This window comes from Dipodomys merriami, unplaced genomic scaffold (genome assembly GCF_024711535.1).
Source record: "Dipodomys merriami isolate MVZ:Mamm:240054 unplaced genomic scaffold, mDipMer1.0.p SCAF_3, whole genome shotgun sequence".
NCBI lineage: Eukaryota > Metazoa > Chordata > Mammalia > Rodentia > Heteromyidae > Dipodomys > Dipodomys merriami.
Window position 1 is genome coordinate 116,132,924 of NW_027204492.1, and position 26,773 is coordinate 116,159,696.

The 26,773-nt window shown below is 40.7% G+C and overlaps 1 protein-coding gene across 8 annotated transcripts in view; it reads left to right on the forward strand.

Moving 5' to 3' along the window:
- Arhgap6 (Rho GTPase activating protein 6) overlaps positions 1 to 26,773 on the forward strand; it is a 434,648-nt gene that overhangs the window by 405,791 nt on the left and 2,084 nt on the right. For all 8 annotated transcript variants that reach the window (XM_070040889.1, XM_070040893.1, XM_070040892.1 and 5 more), the window contains 3 exons: positions 5,877 to 5,974; positions 24,681 to 24,955; positions 26,456 to 26,536. In XM_070040889.1, coding sequence (XP_069896990.1) covers positions 5,877 to 5,974; positions 24,681 to 24,955; positions 26,456 to 26,536 — 454 coding nt within the window. The remainder of the gene's footprint in view (positions 1 to 5,876; positions 5,975 to 24,680; positions 24,956 to 26,455; positions 26,537 to 26,773) is intronic.

A 26,773-nucleotide genomic window follows, 5' to 3' on the forward strand; every position in this document is an offset into this window, starting at 1 on the left:
AGCATTCAGCACAAAATCTCAGGGACAGGGCCCAGACCCTGATTTCAAGCCCCAGAACCAGAAAAAGCAAGCAAGCAAGAAAGCAAGCAAGCGAGACACTATAACAAACTATTTTTAAGAAAGAAACTATAGATTTATAGCTCCAACTTTTTATTTGCATTTGTTACCAAATAAAAGTCACATTGCCAACATAAAATAAACTCCAGCAATTACAACTGCTTGGCAGTCAAGATCAGTTAAATGGCTGGGTGCCGGTGGCTCACACCTGTAGTTCTAGCTACTCAAGAGGCTGAGATCTGAGAATCATGGTTAAAAGTCAGCCTGAGCAGGAAAGTCTGTGAGATTCATCTCCAATTATCAACCAGAAAACTGGACCTTGTGGTTCAAAGTGGTAGACCACTAGCTTAGAGCAAAAGAGCTCAGGGATAGCAGCACCCAGGCTCTGAGTTCAAGCCCCATGACCAAAAAGAAAAGGATTAGTTAAATGCTTAAAAACTCTAAAACGCAGAATAATTTATAAGATATTAATGGAAAGATATTTTAAAATACTGTTGCTTACTGTAATCTATTCTCATAATGCAAGTTATCTTTCTAATCACTCAAGTTGACAATTTGTCATTACATATACCACATGGTCTCAAAGAATTAATATTTTGATACTCAAAGCACTTCAAATGACAAGCACTCTTTTCTAGGTCATAGAGCAAAAATTGTATTACATGTCTAAGCATAGCAAATTATCAATTAAAATAACTGCACAAAAATGCAAGCATTTTTCCTTATTTGATCATGGATGTTTCTTTTAAAAATGAATTCAATATATACCTTTTTGTTTATCCTCTGCCATTGTTTGTGGGCTTATTTTTAATATGTTTTTTATTGTAGAAATACTGTACAGAGGGGTTACAGTTACATGAGTAAGCTAATGAGTACATTTCCTATCGAGCATTGTTACTTCCTCCTTTGTTTTTCCGCTACCATGCCTTCCTTCCCCAGCTCCCCAACTCCTCCCTCCTCTATCACCAAGTTGTAAAGTTCATTTTCAACATAGTGTCTTGTACATCTCATTGTTATAATGGGTCAATCTGTATTGTGGGTTTATTTTTGTTTTGGTGTTGGGGGGGGGGGGGCGGGCTAGGATGAAACTTTGGGTTTTACACATGCTTAGCAAGCATTCTACCACTAAGCTACATCCCTAGCATTAAACTTTTACTTTTTGCTTTTGACACAAAAAGCGTGCTATGTAATAGCTCAAGCTAGTTTCAAACTTAGGATCCTCCTACCTTAGTTCCTACATGCTGGGTTTAATAGGTATGAACCACCATATACATCTAGTGCTATTTTTTTTTTTTTTTTTTTGGCCAGTCGTGGGGCCTGAACTCTGGGCCTGGGCGCTGTCCCTCAGCTCTTCAGCTCAAGGCTAGTGCTCTACCACTTGAGCCACAGCAGTACTTCCGGGTTTTTCTGCTTATGTGGTGCTGAGGAATTGAACCCAGGGCCTCATGCATGCAAGGCAAGCACTCTACCACTAAGCCACCTTCCTAGCCCCACATCTAGTGTTTGTTTTTTAAGAAGTATTTTCTCTCTTTTTATTTTCATCCTTAGGTATTACCTGTTCTACCATAACTGATATAATAGCCTATGTCTGTTGGGTCTTGATGCTTACAAAATGTAGTAAAGCCAGGAACTGGTGGCTCCTGCCTATAATCCTGGCTATCCAAGAAGCTGAGATCTGAGGATTACAGTTCAAAGCCAGCCCACACAGGAAAAGTCCTTGAGATTCTTATTTCCAATTAACCACCAAAAATGCCGGGAATAGGGCTTTGTCTCATGTGGTAGAGAACTAAGAGCAGTAGCCTTGAGCCAAAAAGCTCAGAGACATGCCTAGGCCCTGAGTTCAAGCCCCAGAACTGGCACCAAAGGATTTTTCCATTTAACAAAGCAGCTTACAAATATAATCCATCTTGATTAATGTCCTCCCTTTATGTTCTCACCCATCCCTCTCTATCCCACCCCTTCCCTCATCTTAATTTGGCAGGATATATATTGAATTATTGACTTCATTTGTCTACCCTGTTCTGCCTGATCCCACCTTACCCCTATCAAGTACTGTAGCCTCGTGTTTATTTTCTTGAACTTTGCCTTGCTTTTCTAAGGAATTACACTATTTGAGTTCTCCTTTGAATCTACCATATTTCAGTTAATACATTTGTATAGACATGTCTCTCTGGGCCTGATTTACTTCACTTAATTTTTTTTTTGAGATTTTTTTTTATTGTGAAAATGCCATACAGAGGGGTTACAATTACATGGGCAAGATAATGAGTACATTTCTTATCAAGCATTGTAGCCTCCTCCTTTGTTTCCCCTTCCCATCCCATCCTCCCCCAGGCTCCCCCCCACCCAACCCTCCTCCCCCCCTACCAAATTTGTAAAGTTCGTTTTCGAAATACGACTTGTACATCTCATTGTTGCAATGGGTCCAACTGTATCCCTATTTAAACGATTTGTTTTTTTCCCTTCCCCTCCACAAATTATACCAATATCAAATACAGTGAAAGCAGGGGTTATACCGTGGGGGAGGGACATACAAAGAAACAAAAATTCATAAATAAATATGTTAGAAACAATAACAAGAAAGAAAAAACCACGTGTGTCCTTATCTTGGGGTTCATTTCACCTAACATCAACTTATCTGACCTTTTCTGCTTGACTCAGACATATACTAGTTATTGCAAATAAGGGAAACCATGGGACCTATGTTTCTTTGGGCCTGGCTTACTTCACTTAATATAATTTTGTCCAAGTCTTTCCATTTCCTAACAAATGGGGCAATGCCATTCTTTCTGATGGAGGCATAGAATTCCATTGTGTATATATACCACATTCTCTTGATCTATTCATCTACTGAGGGGCAGCTAGTACCAGGATTCTTGTCTGTTGTTGTTAGTTGAATCCCAGCATCTATGGTCTGACACTTAGTATGCCTTCATCAAATATCTATGCAATGAGTGAAAGGAATAGAGGTGGTACAAAGCTGGGAAGCACAGTGGTACTGAGGGAGAAAGTCTGTGGGAATGACTGCCAGGAGAAAAAATGGGAAATACACACCAAGGAAGGCAAGCTAGTATCTTGATCAGAACATTCTGATGACTATGTGGAGAAGTACTTTGATGCACAGCTTAAGGAAACTGTGCACAAGTTAGCAAGCTGTTACATTTAGGGCCCACAAGATATGTATGTAATCTATAAACTCGAACTATCTGAAGGAATTTCAGGGCCCATCTTGCTGAAGAATTGAAACTCCAATGTGGTGACAAGCAGAAGTTAACACCATTCCTAAATGCCAGCAAGAGCCTACTTCTTTCTCTCTTGTTCCGTTTCTTATTCTCCTCAATTGCCAGTGAACTTCTCAGGTCCCGTATGGTTATTGACCCTGTATTTTCTGTCTTAGAAGCCACAAAGAAGTTCTCACGTGCTGCCCTTGCCTGTAATGGTGTCACATGCCCCTTCTCAGTCAACTATGGTGGTCTGGGAATGGAAAGATTAGTTGACTTAGATTAGGATGAACACTTCACTTTGGAGTAATGTGTTGGGCAGCATTTGGTTCTCCAGAGGGAACTTAGGGTATAATTTTTATAAGAAAAGGGACATAGGAGCTGGTAATGGTCAACAGATGACCACTACAAAGGGGTGGTGAAGGCTTGAACTTAGGTCATTGTAGTTGGCATGGAAAGAGGAGGAAAGCAGAAACAGAGATGAAATCAAATAGACCTTCTGACTCTGAATGGGGAGGGGTATAAGACACCGAGAGGGTAGAACACAGCTCTGAGAGTATGAGCTTAAGCAACTAGGGTTTGGCAGTGTCATTAAGGAAGATTCAGGATGAAGTAGGAGGAACAGATTTATGAGAGAAGGAAAGCATTTTCTTGCTTTCTCAACCCTTCTTGTATTAATAAGATTGTTTCCAGCTTCTCGGAGCTCAAGAACAATTGAATTCTGCAAGAGGCAGAGGCAAATTCTTCCACCAACCACTTATTCTCAGAAGACATGTCCTTGTGGTTTTTCAAAAATCTTCTCTCTGAGCCTCTGTGTGAGAAAATGAGGACATTTATTTTCTCTCAATAATTTGAGTTTCCTCCAGTTGAACTAGCAGCATCTATGGAATAGAAAAGTGCCAGCCAGGGCTGTGTTGAACCCACCCACATTCAGTTGAATCTTCCTTTGTAGAACATTTTCCACACAAGTGACAGAGTCATCTTATAATACACTGCAAACTCAGCTCAGAGAAACATCAGGTGTTTGTCCATGGAGTCCTAATGGATGTCTGGGCAATAACCAAGTGAGATGTATTTAATTGTTGATTGACTAAGGGACAAGGAAGGAGGGAAGGCGGGCACAGCAAAGACATTCAGAAGGAGCACCAGATTTATTTAGTACTATTGACCAAGTACATCCTACATTCTCAACACAAAATGTCACTGAATCACCATCACCACTCTTTATGTTGAATATTACTGTTCCTTCCAAATGAGGACATCAAAACTTGGAAAGGTCTTTGTGAATGTTCCTTGTTGAAGGTCCTCTAGCTAATAAGTTGTGGAGCTAGAACTGAAGCACTTTGTTTCAAAGACGTGCCTCTTAATAAACGAATCATATGTTCCAGAACTGTTCAAGACGGTCATAGCTTCTGCCTGTTGCCATGGCATACTCAAAATATGAGCTCCAGAAAGTATTTTCATTTAGACAATAAAGTATGGACACTTTTCTTCTTAACCATGATATTTTACTAACACAAAGCCCAGAAAAATCAAGTCTGAGCAACAGCAGCACTCAAGTGACTGATTAGGTTGTCTCTTCCAGGCATGTGAGTGAAGACATTTAGATTGAAACAGAATATTATAAAAGTATATAATCATCCAGTTTGTCCTATGAATTCAATGAGCTGTATACATGAATGTAGGTCTTATGACGTTTCCTAAATTTGTATGAGCATTTATTAATATACAAACAGTGTGATGTTTTCATATATATGTTTAATATATGTTGATCAAATTCACCCTATTACATTTTCTTATCCCTCCTTCTCCTTTTAAAAATAATTTCAGTGTTAATAGGTTTTATTTTTGTATTTTTTGTGCCTGTCCTGGGGCTTGAACTTGACTCATGTGCAGTGTCCCTGAGCTTTTTTGCTCAAGGCTCTACCATTTGAGCCACAGTTCCACTTCTGGCTTTTGGTGATTAATTAGAAAATAAGAGTTTCATCAACTTTCCTGCCCCAGCTGGCTTTGAATCATGATCATTGCTTCTTAGCCTTCCGAGTAGCTAGGATTACAGGTGTTAGCCACTGGCACCCTGATCATGATTCTGTTTTCATGCATGCATATAAGCTACTTCCAGCATATTCATCATCCTTTTTCTTTCCCCTCTTCCCACTGGTTTCCTCCTCCCAAACAATCCCCATTTTACATTCATATCTTTCCATTTGGTCTATGTTTTACATATGAGAGAGAGCATGTGACATTTGTCTTTCTTAGTCTGGTTTATTTTTCAGAACATGATGACCTCCAGTCCCATGGATTTTCCTGCAAATGGCATCATTCTGTTCTTCTTTATTGCTGAATAATATTGTAGTGTGTACATGTCCACCACTTTCTTTATCTGCTCATCAGTTGATGCGTACCTAAGCTGATTACATAGTTTTCCTATTGCAAATAGTGCTGCCATAAACATAGATATGCAGTGTATCTATTGTGTGATGCCTTACATGCCTTCAGATTAAAGCTCTGTTTTCAACAATCAGAAAGCTGCCAACGCCATGGCTTTGCATCTTTCTACAATGGTTTTATTTATATCTCTACATTTGACTCCTCCAGGTTCCCCCGGATCTCCAGAACGAGGTTCTGATCAGCCTGTTAGAGACAGATCCTGATGTCGTGGACTATTTACTCCGAAGGAAAGCTTCCCAATCATCGTGAGTATGCCAGTTTTCCATTCTCTAAAGCCACACTGGGGATTCTTATTTCCATTTCTAAAGAAACAGCAATGTTTACATAATCCCATGTACAGTGACTGAAATGGAATTTTGGCAACTTTCTGACAATTCTAATCACTCCACCTAACCAGAAAATTCTTCGGTCTTACCAATCCACTTATCAAATTAGAAACCACTTTACAAGACTTTTCTGGTCCATTTTCAGCTTTCTCTAGCACCTGGAGATCGTTTTGACTGTATTTTCTGGGGAGAAATCACTAAAATACTGGTAAGAAGCTTGTGGACAGTGATACACATAAGTGATTCTGCTTCTAAAATAATAATAATGGTTCTTAGTGGTCAGTGAGGCTGCACCTGGAGGCGTCTATTTGTGCAGTTTTCCCAGTGGGAGCGATGCATTAGCAAACCACAACACAGGCCTTCACTGATGCCTTAGAGCCCATTGGAAATCAGAGGTGTGTATATTCTCCCATTCATTTTTTGTAGCTACTTTTCATTTTTCTCTTCCCCCTCCCTCTCTCCTCTGTCTCTCTCTTTTGTTGTGGGGCTTGAACTCGGGGCCTTAGCACTATCCCTGAGCTTTTGGGCTCAACGCTAGTGTTCTACCACTTTGTTCCACAGCTCCACTTCCAGTTTTTGAGTGATTAATTGGAGATAAGATTCTCATAGACTTTCATGCCTGGGCTGGCTTTGAACCATGTTCCTCATGTCTCAGCCTCCTGAGTAGCTAGGATTACAGGTGTGAGCCACCAGCACCCAGCTGTAGCTACTATTCTTTTCATGGAAATGCACACTGATGACCACATCCATGCAAATTTGCAATGAAAAAAAATATGAACCATTCTGTAGGCTACGGTTTGCTGCCATTTTGCCACTAAAGTAGCATGAATTTTTCATTAGTCTGATTTTATGGTCAATCATAATGGTTATTGCAGTCACACTGTATGGAACTTTTGGCTCTGTGTGTGTGTGCGCGCATGCGCGTGTGTGCACATGCAGGCACACACACACACACACACACACACACACACACACACGCATGTGCATGCACACCAATACTGGGGCGTGAACTCTGGACCAGGTTACTGTCCCTTAGCTTTTTGGCTCAAGGCTGGTACTCTTACCACTTGAGCCACAACTCCACTTCCAGCTATTTGCTGGAGTTAAGAGTGTTGTGGACTTTCCTACCTAAGCTGACTTTGAACTGCAATCCTCAGATCTCAGCCTCCTGAGTAACTAGGATTATAGGCATGAGTCACTAGTGCCCAATCTACTTTCTAAGTAATATATACAATAATGACATGTCTTATTTGATTACATCTTTGAAATGACAACCCATGACAGGATGCCTTTGGCTCATGCTTGTAATCCTAGCTACTCCAGGAGGCTGAGGCTAGGAAGATTTGGGGTGAAAAAGTCTGCCAGACTTCATCTCCAATTAACCATCAAAATGCTAGGCTAACAGCATGATTTAAGTGGTAGAGTGCCAGCCATGAGCAAGCAAGCCAAGCCAGTTGAAGACCCTGAGTTCAAACCCAGTACTGGCACACACAAAAAAGATATGATGACATATGTTAACTTATTCATACATACTTATGTCAAATAAAATTAAACTACTTAAGAGAAATTTAGTGAAAAGACATTTGACATTGTTCAATCCCATCTCAAGTCATATTAATAACCCTGCTTCATTCAGCCTGGCTTTACTTCCAGCTGAGCAGGGAAGACCTTGTAAACTGGATCAACCTTTCAGACATACTTTAAAAAATCCAAGTCAGCCAGGCACAATGGCTGATGCCTATAATCCTAGCTAGTACTGAGGCTGAGTTTGTTCAAGACCAGCCTAGGAAGAAAAGTTCACAAGACCCCCTTCTCAACTAAGAGCTGGACATGGTGATTCATGCCTGTCATCCTAGCTACAACAGGAAGTCTAAATAAGCAATTATGTCCTGTGTACGATCCTAGGCAGGAAGTAAGACATTCACCAGTGCAAACAAATGGCTAGAGGCTCAGAGGTAAGAGTGCCTGTCTGCTGAGCATGAGACTCCAAGTTCAAGTGCCAGTACTACCAAAAGAAATCCATGTCATCTGGGGGCTACCCTTTGAGGAAGCTAGCAAACCTATACCTCCAAAACTGCTGCTCTTTAACTGGCAAAATTGTTCCTTTTCCATAGTATTATTAAATAGGTACATGCCATACTTTAAAAAACCATGGGTAGAAATTATCTTTTTGGTGGTTTTCAAGTATAAAATGCCAAGTAGATAAATGCCAACACCAAAAGGTGAAGCTTTCTCTGCTCTTAGGAAAAGGAAGAAGCACACATATTAAGCCCACATTAAGCTGTAAAATTGTACAACCTCTTTTATCTCCTATCCCTGTAAAGATAGGAATTAGAACTGTAGGTCTAAGAGAGGAGGCATGAGAGCAAGCTTTTAGGTAAACGTCAGGACTTGAAGGATATAAAGACATGCTCCCAGGAGCTCTGTGGGTGTCTAAGATGACTTAATAAAAATATTTGGCAAGATTGAGTGAGACAGGATGAAAAGAAAATGGTCTGGGGTTGATTATTTTCTAGGTGTAAGACAAAGAATAGTCCATATGATGGCCATGATGTCATAGACACATACATTAATGAAAAAAAATTTATTTCTATGGTCTTTTGAGGGCCAAGAGTCCTAGACCTCAAGCTATATGTGGTCTCTTTGTGTTAAATAATCCTGCCCATACGGTGCACCAGCAGATTATTTTTTTGGCCAGTCATGGGATTGAACTCAGGGCCTGGGTGCTGTCTTTGAGCAGTTTTTGCTCAAGGCACTCTACCACTTTGAGCCACAGTGCCACTTCTGGTCTTCTGTGACTAACTGGAGACAAACATCTCAAGGACTTTCCAGGCTGGCTTTGAACTGTGACCCTCAGATCTCAGCTTCCTGAGTAGCTAGAATTACAGGCATGAGCCACTAGCCCCCAGCACCAACAGGTCTTAGTAACCTGTTCCTCCTAAATTAGTAAAACTGGGGAGGAAGCCTCAGAATTTGCATTTCTAACATGCCCCCAGACGATACTGGTGTCACTTATCCATGATCCACATTTTATATAGAGAAAACCTGGAAATACTGAAGCACTTTCTTGCCCTTAAGTGCTTTCAGACCTGTAGATGAAGACCAACAAGGGTTCCATAATAGGAAGTGTGTTGATGAATATGTCACAGAGTTTGAGATGTCAGGTGCTACACCAGCAATTCTCAGACTTTACTGGCCATTTGAATCACCCTAGGAACTTACAAAATAACTAGAAAACTGCACTCATTCCTTAGAGATTCTGGTTCCTTTGTTCTGAGTTGCTGTCTGAACATTGGATATTATTGCTGTGTTTTATTTGGGGTTTTGGTAATACTAGGATGTGAACCAGGGGCTTCTTGCTGCCTAGGAAAGCATTCAACCATTGCATCCATAATGCCACTATTTTTCCCACTTTCAGTGTGTTTTTCCAATAGTCTTGCACATTTAGCTGGGCCAGTCTCAGATCATGATCCTCTGCCTCCAACTCCTGTGAATACAAGTGTGTATTCCTGGGAATGCAAGTGTGTACCACTGTGCCCATCCCCTGAACACTGACTGAGCTTTTAAAGATTTTCTCACCTGAATTCAAATGAGCAGCCAAAGCTGAGAACCTTTGTCCAAGATCCCTCACAGTGGATACTATGTATTCACAGTCACATGGGGACTTCAAAAGTTGTCTTTGTTTTTGCAAAGGAAGGGAAGCAGTGTTCCAGATCATTGATCCACTTGGGAGTTTGAAGAAAAGGAAGGGGCAGAGCTTGGTATAATGACTTACACTTGTAATGTCAACAACTGAGGAGGCATTGATAGGGAGGATCATTGTTTGAGGACAGCCTGGGCAAAAAGGAAGTGGTATGTGCCTGTCATCCCAGCTATATAAGAAGTATAAATAGGAGGATCTCAGTCCAGATCTGACCAGGCAAAACTCAAGACTCTGTTCAAAAAAAAAAATACATGAAAACAGCCAGTGGCTCACATCTATAATCCTAGCTACTCAGAAGGCTGACATATGAAGCTCAAGGTTCAAAGCCAGCATGGACAGACAAAACTTCAAGACTTTTACCTCTAATTAACCAAAAAAAGGCCAGAACTAGAGGTGTAGTTCACGTGATAAAACATCAACCTTGAGTGAAAATGGTAAGCAAAAGTTTGCAGTCCTGACTTCAAACTCCAATACTGCCAAAAATAAATTTTAAACGTTAAAGATAGATGACCTGCAGTGTCAGGGATGACTTCTGAGAAAAGGAAGGATTGGCAGTGAACTTGGAAGCCAAGGGAGGATGTAATTAGGCCTGGGTGTTACCAGAGATGATAGCCTCAGAGCCTGGCCATAGCAAGGTACATGTTCTCACAACAGGGAATATGTTAGCTGTCTGGGGACACAAGGAAGCCTTCTTATTTAGATTCCCTTAAGTAGCAGGCTGAGGATTGCACTTAGCTAAAAAAGTAGTCATGAAGGGTTATAATGACAACAGATTATTGTAATCAGAGAGTATTGTGATGGAAAATCATAGTACCTCAAACTGACACCTAGTTCTAGCTCCACTAGGCTATCAGTTACCCATCTGCAACCCATGCTTGTGTAGTATAACAAACTTCAAGTTTACAAACTTAGAGTTTAGAGCCATAATTCCTACATCCAAGTTCCATCTCTCTTGCTATTAATTTTGTGGTCTTAGGAAATTCATTAATGTCTCAGGCTCAATTTCTTCATCTGTAAATCAAAGACAAAAAGTAGCAGCAGCTTTAGAGCATTATTGTACCTCATTTAGAATAAATGCTTAATAAATGGTAGGGATGTGCCAAGTGCATGCAGGTGGCTCACACCTGTAACCCTAGCTACTCAGGAGGCTGAGATCTGAGGATTACAGTTCAAAGGCACCCAGGTCAGGAGACTCTTATCTTTGATTAACCACCAAAAAACCAGAAATGAAGCTGTGGATCAAGGGGTAGAGTGTTAGCCTGAAGGAAAAAAAAAAGCTCAGGAACAGTTCCCAGGCCCTGAGTTCAGTCTCCAAGGACTGGCACGCTCGCGCATGTGTGCATGCGTGCACGTTCTCCCCACCCTCACCCCCACACAGAATTACTGGCAGGTTACTTTAGAACTACTAACCAAAGACTTGAGTACCAATTTATGCTATCTCAGTGTTCATGAAATATCAACCAAGTTGGCATTATCCACAGAGGAGAATGCAACTATTTTAAGTCAAGTGTAAAAGCAAAACCCTTATTCACTATAGACACTTTGACTTTTCCCCTGAAGCTTCTGTTTCCCACACACACACATACACCTCTGTTCACATGCCTAAATAAAGCTTTACATTCCTGTGAGACCAAGTGGAAACTACACAAGATGTAATTTGGAGAGGAAAAGAAACAACTTTTCAGAAGAGTGCAAAACCAAGAACAAGAAACTATTTCTTATTATTTCTCTTTGGAAAGTGATATTTGGGAACTTGTTTTGTTTTGATTTGGGTTTTCTCTTCTTTATGCAACACCAGAATTGGAGGGGGGGGGGGTGAAAGGAGGATTGATCTTTCTTTTTTCTTGTGCTTATCTACTTAAATTTTGCCTTCAGCCAAAATGAAATGCCAAGGGGAGATTAAAAGAGATTTTTTTTAATTATGGAAGATTTACAGTTTTTTAAGTAATCGTCTGGTATATTTATTAGAATTATATGCTCTTTTCTTCAAAGGTACTTATACTAGACACTCCTATCTTTCATTCAGGGATGGAAGGAAAGAGGGGAGGAGGTTAATCAAATAGGATAAAGTAGATTGAATGTGGCCATTGACTACAGAATCAAGACGTTATGGAAGGGCTAGAACTTAGGGGTAAGCAAGGGAGACACCTAGTCACCAAATTTAAGGGGGTACTAAATACTCCATCAACAACATTAACTATAATGTATTTTATAAAGTGAAATGATGTGCAGAATAGCAACATTTTTGTTAAGAAATAACATGCAAAAGAACACAGGGACAAAATATCAAAAGAGATGCAGGGTCTCAAACAGGAGGTGCATGCAAAAATAGAGGCAGTACACACCTCACTGAGAGATAAGATTAGTACAAAAATAGAGGTAGTACAAACCTCACTAAGAGGTGAGATTAGTACTTTGAGAACCAACATGGAATCAATAAATGAGTCCATTTCCTCCATACAAACCACAATGGAAGCCATAGTTAACAGAGTGAACAAAATGGAATTTAGAATGTCAGATACAGAAGATAGAATACACCACTAAACCAAAAAAAATCACAGATATGGAAAAATCACTTAAATTATGCCAAAGGGAAATCCAAGAGCAAGCAGATAGTGCCAAGAAATTTAACCTTCGTATAATTGGAGTGGATGGAGGTGAGGAATATCAAAGCAAGGGAATACAACACCTATTCAACAAGATTATCAGTGAAAATTTCCCCCATCTTAAAAAAGATCATCTTACCTACATAACAGAAGCAGGATCCCAGGAGAAACACTTCTAGACATATTATAGTAAAAATGATAGGCCTGAATAATAAGGAAACAATCTTGCATGCAGCAAAAAATGAAGAAGGAGCTATACTATAACGGAAAAAAATTAGAATCACTGCAGATCTTTCCACACAGACACTGAATGCAAGAAAAGTCTGGGAAAGTACCATATGAGCCCTGAGAACCAATAGCTGCCAGCCCAGACTGATATACCTGGTAAAGCTAGCATTCACATTCGATGGAGAGCTGAAAATTTATAATAGTAAAGAAAAACTAAATGAATTCATAAACAATAAGCCAGCATTACAAAGAATACTAAGAGGGGGAACACAACCTGAAGAAAGCAACCAAGAACAGGGACCCGCACCAGACAGATATTAATAGAAGTCTAACTTAGTAAGCACAGGAGGAAAGGAAAGAAGAAAAACTTAGGAAAACAGGGAATGAGAGGGATCACAATGCGTCTCTCCATACTATCCCTAAATATTAACAGTCTTAATTCACCAATCAAAAGACAAAGAACTGCAGATTGGATCAGAAAACATGACCCATCCATCTATTGCCTTCAGGAGACCCAACTCTCAGCCAAACATAAAAACAAACTCATAGTGAAGGGTTGGAAAAGGATCTACCAATCAAATGCCCCCAGTAAGAAAGCAGGAGTAGCTATCTTGATATCTGACAAAATAAACTTTTCATTAAAATCAATACAAAAAGATAAGGAAGGTCACTACATTTTAATACAGGGAACAATCCAAGAGGAGGATATTACCATTATCAACTTATACTCCCCAAACATTGTAGCACCCAAATATGTTAAGCAAATACTCTCAAACTTACAGAATAAAATAGATCCCAATATGATAATACTAGGAGACTTTAAAACCCCACTCTCACCAAAGGAAAAGTCTACCAACCAGAGGATTGGCAAAGAAGCGACCGAATTAAGTGAGGCCATACCTCAAGAGGAATTAACTGACATCTACCGAGTTTTTCACCCTAAAACAACACAGTACACAGTCTTCTCAGCAGCTCATGGAACTTTCTCCAAAATAGACCATATCATAGTTCATGCAAGGTACTTAAGCAAATACAAAGGGATTGACATAATCCCCTGTATCCTATCTGACCATAGTGGAATCAAGCTAGTTCTCAATAACAAAGCAGAAATTACTCAAATACATGGAAATTGAACAACACACTTCTAAGCAACACCTGGGTAACTGAAGAAATTAGAAAAGAAATTAAAAAGTTCATACAATTCATTGAAAATGAAGACACATCACAAAGAAACTTGTGGGACACAGCAAAAGCAGTCCTGAGGGGCAAATTTATCACCCTCAGTGTCCACATCAAGAAAATAGAGACAGACCAAGTAAATAATCTCATGTTGCAATTAAAACAGCTAGAAAAACATGAAAAAAATGGAACCTAAAGTTACTAGATGGAGCCAGATAATCAAATTAAGAGCAGAAATTAATGAGATAGAGAATGGGAAAATTATAGATAAAATTAATAAAACAAAAAGCTGGTTCTTTGAAAAAACAAATAAAATTGATAGACCTTTGGCAAGATTAATTAAGAAAAGAAGAGAGGAGGGGCTGGGAAGGTGGTTCAGTGGTAGAGCGCTTGCCTTGCATGCCTGAGGCCCTGGGTTTGATTCCTCAGCACCACATAAAGAAAAAAGCCGGAAGTGGTGCTGTGGCTCAAGTGGTAGAACGCTAGCCTTGAGCTGAAGAGCTGAGGGACAGCACCCAGGCCCAGAGTTCAGGCCCCACGACCGGACCCAAAAAAAAAAAAAAAAAGAGAGAGGAAACTCAAATTAACAAGATCAGGGATGCCACAGGAAGAATCACAACAAGTACCCAAGATATCCAAACAATTATAAAGGACTATTTTCAAAAGTTATACTCTCTAAAGAAAGAAAAACTGGCAGAAATTGATGCATTTTTAGAGAAATACAAGTTGCCCAAACTGAGCAAAGAAGTAAATCAATTAAATAAGCCAATATCTTACAACGAGATACAGGAAGCAATCAGAAGTCTTCCAACAAGGAAAAGCCCAGGACCAGATGGATTCACAACAGAATTCTATAAGACCATTAAAGAAGAACTAATACCTATACTCCTCAAGCTCTTCAGAGAAACAGAGAAGGAGGGAGCTATCCCAAACTCATTCTACGAAGCCAATATCACACCCATCCCCAAACCAGGCAAAGACCCAACCAAAAAAGAATTACAAACTAATCTCTTTGATGAACACAGATGCAAAGATCCTTACAAAATTCTAGCTAACAGAATCCAGAAATACATAAAAAAAAATCATACACTACGACCAGGTAGGCTTCATCCCAGAGATGCAGGGATGGTTTAACATACATAAATCAATAAATGTACTCTAACACATCAACAGATCCAAGATCAAGAATCACATGATCATCTCCACAGATGCAGAAAAGGCTTTTGATAAAATACAACATTCATTCATGTTTAAAGCTCTGGAGAAAATAGGAATAGAAGGAACATTCCTTAAAACAATAAAAGCCATAAACAACAGACCAATAGCCAATATTATACTTAATGAGGAAAAACTTCAACCAATTCTCCTAAAATCAAGAACAAGGCAAGGATGCCCACTGTCTCCATTCCTAGAACCCTTAGCCAGGGCAATAAAGCAAGAAAAATACATTAAAGGGATCCACATAGGGAAAGCAGAAGTTAAACTATCCCTTTTTGCAGATGACATGACACTATACCTTCATAATCCCAAAAACTCCATCCCCAAACTCTTAGAAATTATAAATCACTTCGGCAAAGTAGCAGGATACAAAACCAGCCCACAAAAATCAGCTGCCTTCCTGTACACTGACAATGTACAAGCAGAAAGGGAAATAAAGGAAGCAGCCCCATTCACAATAAACCCCCCAAAAATAAAATATTTAGGAATTAACCTAACCAAAGATGTAAAAGAACTATTTAATGAAAACTATAGAAACTTAAAGAAAGAAATTACAGAAGACACTAGGAAATGGAAAGACCTTCCATGCTCTTGGATAGGCAGACTTAATATAGTGAAAATGGCAATACTGCCAAAATTAATATACAAATTCAATGCAATTCCTATTAAAATCCCAATGACGTACATTTTTGAAATTCAGAAAACAGTCCAAAAATTCATATGGAACAACAAAAGATCTAGAATAGCCAAAACAATTCTAGGCAAAAAAGACAACATGGGAGGGATCTCGATGCCGGACTTCAAACTCTACTATAGAGAGAGACATAATAACAAAGACAGCATGGTACTGACACAAAAACAGACCCGAAGACCAATGGAATAGAAGACCCAGAAATAAAACCACACACCTACAGTCAGCTGATATTTGACAAAGGAGCCAAAGACATACAATGGAAGAAACACAGCCTCTTCAACCGCTGGTGCTGGGAAAACTGGGCAGCCACATGCAGAAGACTAAAAGTGGACCCCACCCTATCACCATGCACCAACATCAACTCAAAATGGATTAAAGACCTTAACATCAAACCTGAATCTCTGAAACTACTGCAGTACAGAGTAGGAAAGACACTTGAACTTATAGGCACAGGAAGGAACTTCCTGAACAGAGTTCCAGGGTCACAACAAATGGGAGAGACTCGACAAATGGGACTACCTTAAAATAAAAAGCTTCTGCACAGATAAAGCTATCGCAACCAAGCTAGAAAGACAACCAACTAATTGGGAAAAAATATTTACCAACAGTATATCAGACAAGGGGTTAATATCCAGTATATAGAGGGAACTCAAGAAATGAATCCCTCCCAAACCTAACAAACCAATTACTAAATGGGCAAGGGAACTAAAGAGAGACTTCTCAGAAGAAGAGATAAAAATGGCAAAGAAACACATGAGGAAATGTTCACCATCCCTGGTTGTGAAGGAAATGCAAATAGAGATAACACCTTGCCCAGTCAGAATGGCCCACATCCTCAAGTCAGCCAACGACAAATGCTGGAGGGGATGTGGAGAAAGAGGAACCCTATTGCACTGCTGGTGGGAATGTACACTAATACAACCACTTTGGAAAGCAGTCTAGAGGTACCTCAGAAAGTTAAATATAGACCTTCCCTCTGACCGAGCCATACCACTTCTGGGCATCTATCCTGAACAACAGGAACCAGTATACAAAGAAACATGCACCTCCATGTTTATTGCAGCATTGTTCACAATAGCCAGGATATGGAAACAACCCAGATGTCCCACCACAGATGAATGGATCCAAAAATTGTGGTATCTATACACAATGGAATATTAAGCAGCCATTAGAAAGGACAAAATAATGGCATTTGCAGGGAAATGGATGGAGCTAGAAGTCATGTTGAGCTAAGTAAGCCAAGTGCAAAGAGACAAACGGCACATGGTCTCCCTGTTAAGTGGATGTTAAATCCAAAATGTTAGGTGATATGACAAAATTAACAGGACTTAAGAAACAAAGGACTTCCACTCATCTGGTCAAATCACTTCTAAATAATCCCATGTTGCTGATCACATATATGGTATATATGTGCACACTGGAGGGAAACCAGGAGGTCCAAACAGAACTAGAGGGAATCAGGGAAAAACATACAACAGCGGGACCCATCAGCTGCACTGGACATTGACCAAAATGAACTAAGCAACTCAATGGCAGCGATGGGAGGGAGGGAACAAGTGGGAAAGTGGGAACAGCTGATGCTATGCAAAGCAAAAGAAATGTACATATCACCCAATGTGGAAGAAATAACTGTATTGCAAAGCTCCTAGAACTCATAAATGTTATAGACCATGATAGACAATTTGCCCCATCAAAGTTAGAATGTGTTTGTGACTTTAACTCAACTTCACTATCCCACAATACTGTGAAATTTGGGAAATTATATAAGCACTTAATCACAATAAAAAATTTGGAAAAAAAAGAAATGACATGCACTTCTGGTATCAAATATGGTGGTTTGGGTTATATGTATGCTTTTGTAGTACTACCACTATCAGGAGAAGTAACGAATACATAAACTTTCACATGTCCCTTTGTAATTATTTACTCCTTCCATCATTCCTCTACCTCCTGCCTCAACAACTTACTTGTTTTCAGGTGTTTTATCAACAGTGTAGAATTGTGTGTGTGTGTGTGTGTGTGTGTGTGTGTGTGTGTGTGTGTGTGTGTGTGTGTGTGTGTGTGTGTGTGTGTGTGTGTGTGTGTGTGTGTGTGTGTGTGTGTGTGTGTGTGTGTGTGTGTGTGTGTGTGTATACAGTCTATCCTCTATTCACCTAGCAAATTTTATTTTTAGATTCTTCCAAATGAGCAACTTTTTTTTTAAGACCAATACCATGCTCAGCCAAGTATACTAAGCCTGAAGCCAAAGTTAAAATTTGTGCCCTGGCTTAAATGAAAGCAAGTCATCAATCATGCTCCGAAATCTTCCCTTGCTTATCTCATTTTAACTGCGGGAATTGCTGTGTTTCACCATTTCTCTTGCCTAAGTAACAGTCTTCCATAATTTTAAATTAAGTTAACCTGACATAAGAGAATGATGAAATTATTTCGGTACAAATAAAGCATTTAAGCTTAATGTAATGTTGAACATTTCACTGTAAATAGGTTTCACTTTTTCAGTAGCTTTGACTGTTTTAATGTTCCACAGGAGAAATTAACCATACATAAATGATGTGTGTAGGAATGCAGTTTTATTTTTTGCCTGAGGTGCCTCAAATGCACCTGGACTTGTACGTAAGAGATGCTTTGCACATGAGCGTGACTCATGTGAGAGCGATCCGTAAACGCCGCGCTCACAAGAGCGCAGGCACTTCACATCACCGGTTCCAGCAGCGCTGCTGCTCACTTTGCAAATGGAAGCCTCTGAACATATAGAAAAAATCCTGCTTTTGTTCCATCAGACTTCATAGATTATCCCAGAAATATAAGACGAAAACTACGTAGACCATCTTCTCTACTATATGATGAGGACAGGATCAAAGCAAAACAAACATAATGTCATTCAAGGAGAAAGTATACAGATAAGGCAAATATATCTTTTAAATTGCATTGTAGGTTAATATTGTTAAGGAAATTCTCAAGGTTTTATTGGCATTATTTTAAAAATATAGTAAAAACTAGTAACCAGTTAATGAGGACCATAGATTAATTCTATTAAAATATAGCATTTAGGATTTTGAAAGGAATTGGGTTTCTTGGGGGGGAGGGGCCTTGAACTCAGGGCCTTAAATTCTCACTTGGTTTTTTCACTCAAGGCTGGCATTCAACAACTGGAGTCATGCCTCTAGCTTTTTGGTGGTTAATTGTTGATAGGAGTCTCATAGACTTTTCTGCCCAGTCTGGCTTTGAACCAGGACCCTTAGATCTCAACATCCTGAGTAGCTAGAATAACAGGCATGAAACACTGGTGCCCAGAAATAATTGCTTTCTTCAACTGGGTGCTTATCTCTCTTGAATGATGATGTCTTCCTTCTTATTCTGGAGGCTTTGCTGTAATTTAGTAATATTTCATTTAGCTTATTAGATGAATTATCATGTAAACAATTCACTTAAATCTTTCAAAGATGTCTTCTTCCATATATCCATGAAATGTATGCAAGATAGGTTATGATTCCTTTTTTCCTTTTACTATAATTTGTCAAATCAATTCAGAAAAATGTAATTGTACCTTCAAGAGAATCGATTATCTCTTTGCTCCTTCTAATATCTTTAGTATGATTCACAGCTTCCTCATACATTTATAACATATGAATTTGAAGATGTTTTATCAGGTACACTGTAAATGAAATAAATGATGAAAGACAGCATTATCTTGACCTGTCATAAATGTTCTCTAAGTGCTATTTGGAGGGAAATACTACGGACTAAAAATTAGGAGAGAAATATAACCCAATGGCCAAGGTGCTGGCTTCATCATCCAGTGGTGAGATTTGATCCATATCAGACCATCTTTGCTACTTTTTCTCTAGGATTCTGCGTGAGGGAAGTTAAGCATGACTAATGTGAAAGTCTCCATAATGCCAGAGCTGCTTGGGCAGCATATTCTTCTCCTTCCAGGATTAGTAGTGTCTAAGCTGCTCTATGGGCTTTGGAATTTATCAGTTGAACAGTTGAGCCAAGGATGAAGACAATGCACATTTGAAATCTCTGGGAGCGTATCTCCCTGACACAGCTCCGCAAGGGGCTGGGCTAGTCACACCCGGTGATTGAACCGGAGTTTTCCATTTATCCACAGAATGAGTTCTGTACTTCCGGCGGCAGTGCAGGCCTGCCCACAGTACCCTGCCAGCGTATTTACACCCTGACCTGGAGGGACCAGCTAAGGGTGAGAATGTGATTCACTCTCCATGCTCATCCCATGTGTGTTTGATTAGCTGAGACTGGCCATGCATGCTGTGGAGTGTCCTGAGGTTTAGGGATCTAATAGGGGGAAATCTCCATGCTTGGAGGCCAACCCATGCTGACTGGAAAACCCATCCACCCACCCCATGCTCTGTACCTCAACCCATGGTACTGTGAATCTGGAAAGAGAAACCACTAGAGACATTTGGGCCCAAATTCATGTCAAGAGGCAACCCATCAAATCCAACAGTATAAGACACAGAAAGATAAGCTAGTAAATAAATGCTTTAGATTAATCCTCATTTTAGTGAATCACTGGTCAAAGTAAACCTGTTCTGTAAATAAATGTATAAGTACCCTAATACCAATACTTAGGGCTCCTACTCACAACTATCTTCTTAGATTTGGATTGTGCCACAAGCAAATCAAAGAGAAGATGTTTGTGTTTGATTGTCTTATATTGTCAGCCATGCCCAAGGAGAGTGTGATTTCTGTGATTTGGAAAGTCTTTGACATGGATACTTACAAATTTGACTGCCACCTTCTAGCCTTTGTTGAGAAAATAAATGATACATAGGAAAATATTTTAAATTAATAAGGCCGTTAATGTTAGGTACAAAATATAGCCTTTTACCACTGAGTTGCAATATCAAATACCATTGAGCAAATACATTTTACAAGGGTCCCAATCCCTACTATCTCTTCTGCTAGAAAGAGGATAACAAGTGATTAGCTCCTTGTTCTCTTGTCCATTTCTAGACTGAGATCCAGAACAAGGACAGTTGTTTTAAAAAAAAAAAACACATGATGAACTCCATCCATGTTTACTCTTGTTATGTGCCACAGGGCTGTCACGTATTTCTCAAGCTGCTTGCCTTGTGTATACACAGTGTGTATTCACTGCCATAGTGAGGTATAAGTGGTGATCTCATCTTTCATTGAATGGCTCTATGTCTCTTGCTGTGACCCCAGCACCACAAGGAGATTCATGGCCTATGTCTACTATGAAGCAACTCATTCCCCTCTATTGTGAAGGATTCGCTCCAGCTTCCTCCCTGAGTTTCTTCTCTGACTACGGCTCCAACTGTGGTTTCACACTTCAGAGACTCAACCAAAAGAGCAGGGAAAGTCAGGGTGGATTCCCATGCCCTTTCCCTCAGCTCAGCAAGTCCTCCCCCCACAACAGAGTATCCCATGCTAGTAATCCTGCACAGGAGGACCAAAGAGGCCCAGGTGTCATCTACCCTCCTTCTCCTGACTGAGGCCCCAGCCACTCCAAGATCAGGGCCATCCTGTTCACTTCAGGTCCAGCAAACACCACAGCTTGAGCCACTATCTATCCTATCTGTCCTGATTTGGCTCTTAGCAGACCCTTATCCCACTGTTGTATCTATGGACTGAGAGGAATGTGTTTGGACATGCTCATCTATGGGCATCCTCTATTGTACTTCTTTAAACACAATCTACTGTTCCTCCCCTAGGGTTCTCCTTTCAATAGGCAGAGCTGGCCAGGCACTGGTGGCTCACACCTGTCATCCTAGCTACTCAGGAGGCTGAGATCTAAGGATCATGGTTCAAAGCCAGCCTAGGCAGGAAAGTCCATGAGACTCTTATCTCCAGATAACCACTAGAAAACCGGAAGTGGTGCTGTGGCTCAAGTGGTAGACCCTTAGCCTTGAGCTGAAGAGCTCAGGGACAGTGTCCAGGCCCAGAGTGCAAGCCTTATGACTGACAACAACAACAACAACAACAACAAAAGCACAGCTGGCCTCCTGGGCTACCACGTGACATTCAGAAGGGGCTTGTATTTGTTTGAATGGTCTGCTATTGCTCTCTTGAAATTCCTCATTTGTTCTAGCATGGTGCCCCACGTGCTCCTTTTGCACTGGGCTCTGCACTGGGCTACATTATTATGTAGCCAGTTCTGCCAATAGGTGCAGAATGGAACTTGAGAATACATTTCCACCAAGTTCCCAAGTGAGGTGCCACCACGGTGAGTACACTTTCTCCTTTCATAACCACTACACGAAATTCTGTGAGGTCGACTCAGAGGAAAGAAGACAGGAGCAATGTTCCCCTCCTTCTTTCATCTCTCCCACCATCTCTTTCCCATCCAACATGAGCTATGAAGATGGACGAAAAAGGGCTATATCAACTTGAGTTCATTGTGTCATTATTCTTAACCATCCTTGTTTGGTGAAAACCAAACCAAACACTACACGGTAGACATACTACCATTCCTGCAACCCACTTTTCCTCGTAACAATCAATGAAAGTATGGTTTCCCTGTCCAAACACTGTTTTCTGAAGCAACTTGAAAGAAATTGGTGAAGTAGAACAACCTCCTGTGAATGTGAGAGTCGTGGAGGGGAAGAGCCCTAAGTTGATGGTGATATACAAAACACACAGAAAGTGGCGCTGTGGCTCCAGTGGTAGAGTGCTTGCCTTGAGCTGAAGAGCTCAGGGACAGTGCCCAGGCGCAGAGCTCAAGCCCCACCACTGACAAAACACACACACACACACACACACACACACACACACAGACACACACACACACGCTTCCACACAACAGCTCATATGGGCTTCATTTCCTTGAAGCTGTCATTGCAGATAGAAAGACATTAATTATTGCATGACTCGTGAGTCCATAGGGAGAAAATAACTCACTTCCTCAGTAGTAATCCACATGTCCCTAGTAAGAAGATGTAAAAGAAAAGTCATTCCATGGGGTTAGCTTTGCCCACACAATTCCTAACAATCTGCACCTTACAACATTTTTAAAATGTCTTCTTCAATATATTTGATAAGATGAGCAAGACACGAGACATGAGGATTATTGTGGTGTTTGTGAGCTAAAATATGACCTTTCCAACCTTTTCTCCCAATAGAAAGGCAAAAAACAACATTATCAAAGCAGCATTCTTAGCCTGATAGTTGTTTTGTTTTGGATTACAAATTGACTCACATCTCTAAAATATCCGTACAAGAAGGCTCTACTTGCTGTCACTGATGTAAAATTATGACTTATTTTTACTAAGTAGGCATAAAATGTTTTCATCAATAGCTCAAAAATATCAACTGAGCAGGAAAAACAAAAGCAATTACTTCTATAATACAGTTGCTAGCCAACTGGTCAGATTCTGAGCTGACCTCTGTTAGTTTAACACATCCAATTTTTCCCATTTTCATAATAAACTGCCCTCAATTACAGTCCTACTGACAACTTACAAGTGCCCACTGTTTTGTTTTGTGTTCCCTTAGCTAGAACTAGGGCATTTGTTTCCCTTTAATTAAATACTGTGGTTAAATAGTGCTCCCCCCTCCAACTTTCCAGCAGATATAGTTAAGTTCCTTTATTTTTCTTCACATTCACTGGCGGTCTAAAGGTCTGGAAAATCATCCTCATGGCTGTCCTCTGGCTCCTGCCCATAAGATTGCCTGATATCCATTTAAAGAAGAGGCAAGGAAAGGACTTATTTACTCTGTGTGGGTAGGAAATGTCCACACAAGTGCCGGCTGCCTCCCTCGATGGCGGGCCTGGTGTATCACAAAGGCTGGGTGGGGTGTGTTTCCTCTGGGTACTAACCCTTGCTGCCAACCCCACAGGGCACTAGGGCCCTGTGAGCTGAGCATACTCCCTCCATTTTGCATGCACAAAACCATTTGGTTAGGAAACGGCTGCTCTTCAGACCCCAAGGATTTGTTTTGAAAAACAGAACCAAAGAAAAGCAAAGATGAATAAAAGACGCAAACTAGGCCCAGGGAAGGGAGGGAGAGGGCAAGGTTCTGGAACTTCTAATCAACTTCTGATCATTTCCCTTTAAGATGTCAGGGCCACTGTTTTAAGGAAGGTAGAAAATAAAGCTGTTTCCAGGTAAGACTTTGCCTGGTTCTTTTCATGTTTGAAGTTTTCATGTTCCTGCTCCAATTACATTTTCAGTTATTTCTGTTGCTGTGACAACTCACTCCCATGTATATAAGTGGATAGTATGCTAATTATGTCATGTATAAATTTGTGAAAGTGTTAGTGCCCTGTGGAATTGTGTTAAATGTCTACACTGTTTACAGTGGACTCTTCATGATAGTCTGATATTTATTTTTGGCCCCCTTTTTATATATGAAGTAGTTATTCCCATGAGAAGTATCATCATCTTCATCTCAGGAAGGATGAGCTTACTTACAAGAAAGGTTGTCCATAAAACCACCATAAACTTCAAGTATCAACTATAGTTTTATCTGAATTAATTTTGAACCGAGGAAGGTAGAGTTATCTACCAGTTTTCTTTGCTCAATACATAGTGATTATAAGGCTTTTGTTTTCAAATGCAATCAGGCATTAATCCACGGGGCACTTCAGCTATGCACTGTGAATTCAGGGATCCATCTGCATTCATGTCTGTCGTTCACCCTGGCTGACATTTTCTGTTACATCGTTTTTTTACTGCTCTCTGCTGGCCACACATTGGTGAATACAAGGACCCAACTGTTCATCTGCCTCCTTTTTCCTGGCTTGTTTCGTTCCATTTCTTAGGTTTTGCTGCCCTCTGCTGACCATATATTGACAAATACTATGCAGGGAGCTGTCTCAGTTTCATTTGTTGTGTTTTGCTGCCATCTACTGACAGTATGTGGAAGTTCTTTCACTTTATCAATGCCAAAGTACTGGAATGTAGATCAAAAGGTCTTTCTGGTTTAGCCCCCATGTCCATTTGTTCTCCTCCTGTTCGATCTGAGTAAATGGTCATTTACACACGTGTAATTTTCTCGTTGTGCCAGAAGCCCTGACATGCTGCCGTCGGAAGTTTCCTTTTCCCTGGGAGGGAGGCATTCATCTACAGATTCCAACAAAGCCTCCAGTGGAGACATCTCCCCTTATGACAACAACTCCCCAGTGCTGTCTGAACGCTCCCTGCTGGCTATGCAAGAGGACAGGGCCCCGGGGGGCTCCGAGAAACTTTATAAAGTTCCAGAGCAGTACATGCTGGTGGGCCACTTGCCGTCGCCAAAGTCAAAGTCAAGAGAAAGTTCTCCTGGACCAAGGCTTGTAAAAGGTAATGAGTCCAGTTGCCACTGGCTAAACTAAATGCCTCTGCCCTTGTTGCAGGTAGTGCCCGGTGAGGGCACTTTGGACCTTTCTGTGATGCAATGAGCACTTACTGAGTACCTGCTAAACACATGCTAGGAAGAGGAAGGGCTAGGAATCCCAGGCATTGTCTTGGAGGGTCCCTGAAGCCCATACTTTGACCTTCAAGTTTATGGGAAGGGCCAATCATATTGCCAGCTGATAACTGGCATTTTATGTGTCCTGGCTGGTGGTTCTGGGCTGCATCTTTGTGAACCTAAGATGCCAGCTGATCGCTGCTGTCACATTTACAACAAAAGAAACTGAGGGCCTCCTCACAAAACAAACGTGCCAGAACCAAATAGTGTCAGTATCCAATGACAAGGATACCAAGGAGACCCAGAATCCAAAATCTGCTCTGCCACTTCCAACTTAACCTGATCTCAAATGAGTGGCTGAGCACAGCGGAGGCCCATTTCCTCCTGCTTTTGGAGACTAATAATGACAAAAGTGTCTAATTCATTGGGCTTAATTAATCCACTAACCTCTTACCACAGCACTACACATGGACTAAACCCTGCCTGATGTGTGATGTGGAACCTCATGTTCACTTCTCACCTCTTCTGCTGGGTGACTCATCTGTCACATGACCTACTGAGGCTCTCCTAGGGACCATGTGCCATAGCTATGAAGCATGGGAACAATGCCAATAGATCTTTGCTCCTCTCCTCATTGCTTCTCATAATTAGGATCCCAGCACAGGATAGTAAAGGAGAGGAACTAGGCTGGTAGTCACACTGTCACTACTCCTGCCCAGACTGCTGGAAAGACTCTGTTGATATCAATAGTAAAGTGTCTCCTAGAAGAGTTCAGAAACTGTTCTCGTTGCTCCTCCGTCTCTCTGTTCATGTGGTCACAGCTCATAAGGCAGTTGCCACTCAGATTCACTATATACCTTTCCTACTACTGCTGTCTCACATTATCCAGTGGCTTGAAACAACTCACGTTATTTGCTGCCTTAGGGCTTCAGAGGTCATACATCAGAAGTGTCAGCAGGGCTGCCTTCCCTCCTGGGAATTGTAGGGTCAATGTAGGGTCAATGCCAGCATCTATACGTTTCTGTATTAAAGCAGTAACATAGGAGAATCTTCTCTGACTCCTTTAAAGAAACCTTGTGATTACATTGGGCCCATCCAAGTCACACAGGAAAATTATTCCATCTCAAGAATCACAATTCCACAACTTCCCCAAAGTCCTTTTTAAAATAAATGTGACTTCTTAATAGGTTCTGGGGATCATGGCTCCAACCATATAGAGAAAGAATGTTTTGTATGTCTCCAGTAAACTTCCTGAGAAGCAAATGTGGATCGTGTTGTTTTGCATCCAACACAATGTTAAATACAGAACTCTGTATAGAAGACATGTTAGAGAAATATTTATTTTTACTTTAACATGTTTGTATTATATAACTTGTTATTCTTTTTCCTAGATATGTCAGAGGAGCCTTTCAATATCTGGGGAACATGGCATTCAACTTTAAAAAGTGGATCCAAAGACCCAGGAATGACAGGTGGAGTACTCTGTGTGTGTGTGCGTGTGCTGGGACTTGAACTCAGGACTTGGCACTTTACCATTTGAGCTACAGCTCCACTTCCAGCTTTTTGGGGGTTAATTGGAGATAGTCTCACAGACTTTCCTACCTGGGGTGGCTACAATCTAGGATCCTCAGATCTCAGCCTCCTGAGTAGCTATGACTTATAGGTGTGAGTCACCACGCCAGGTTGTAGAAACAGGGCTGTGGGAAGAA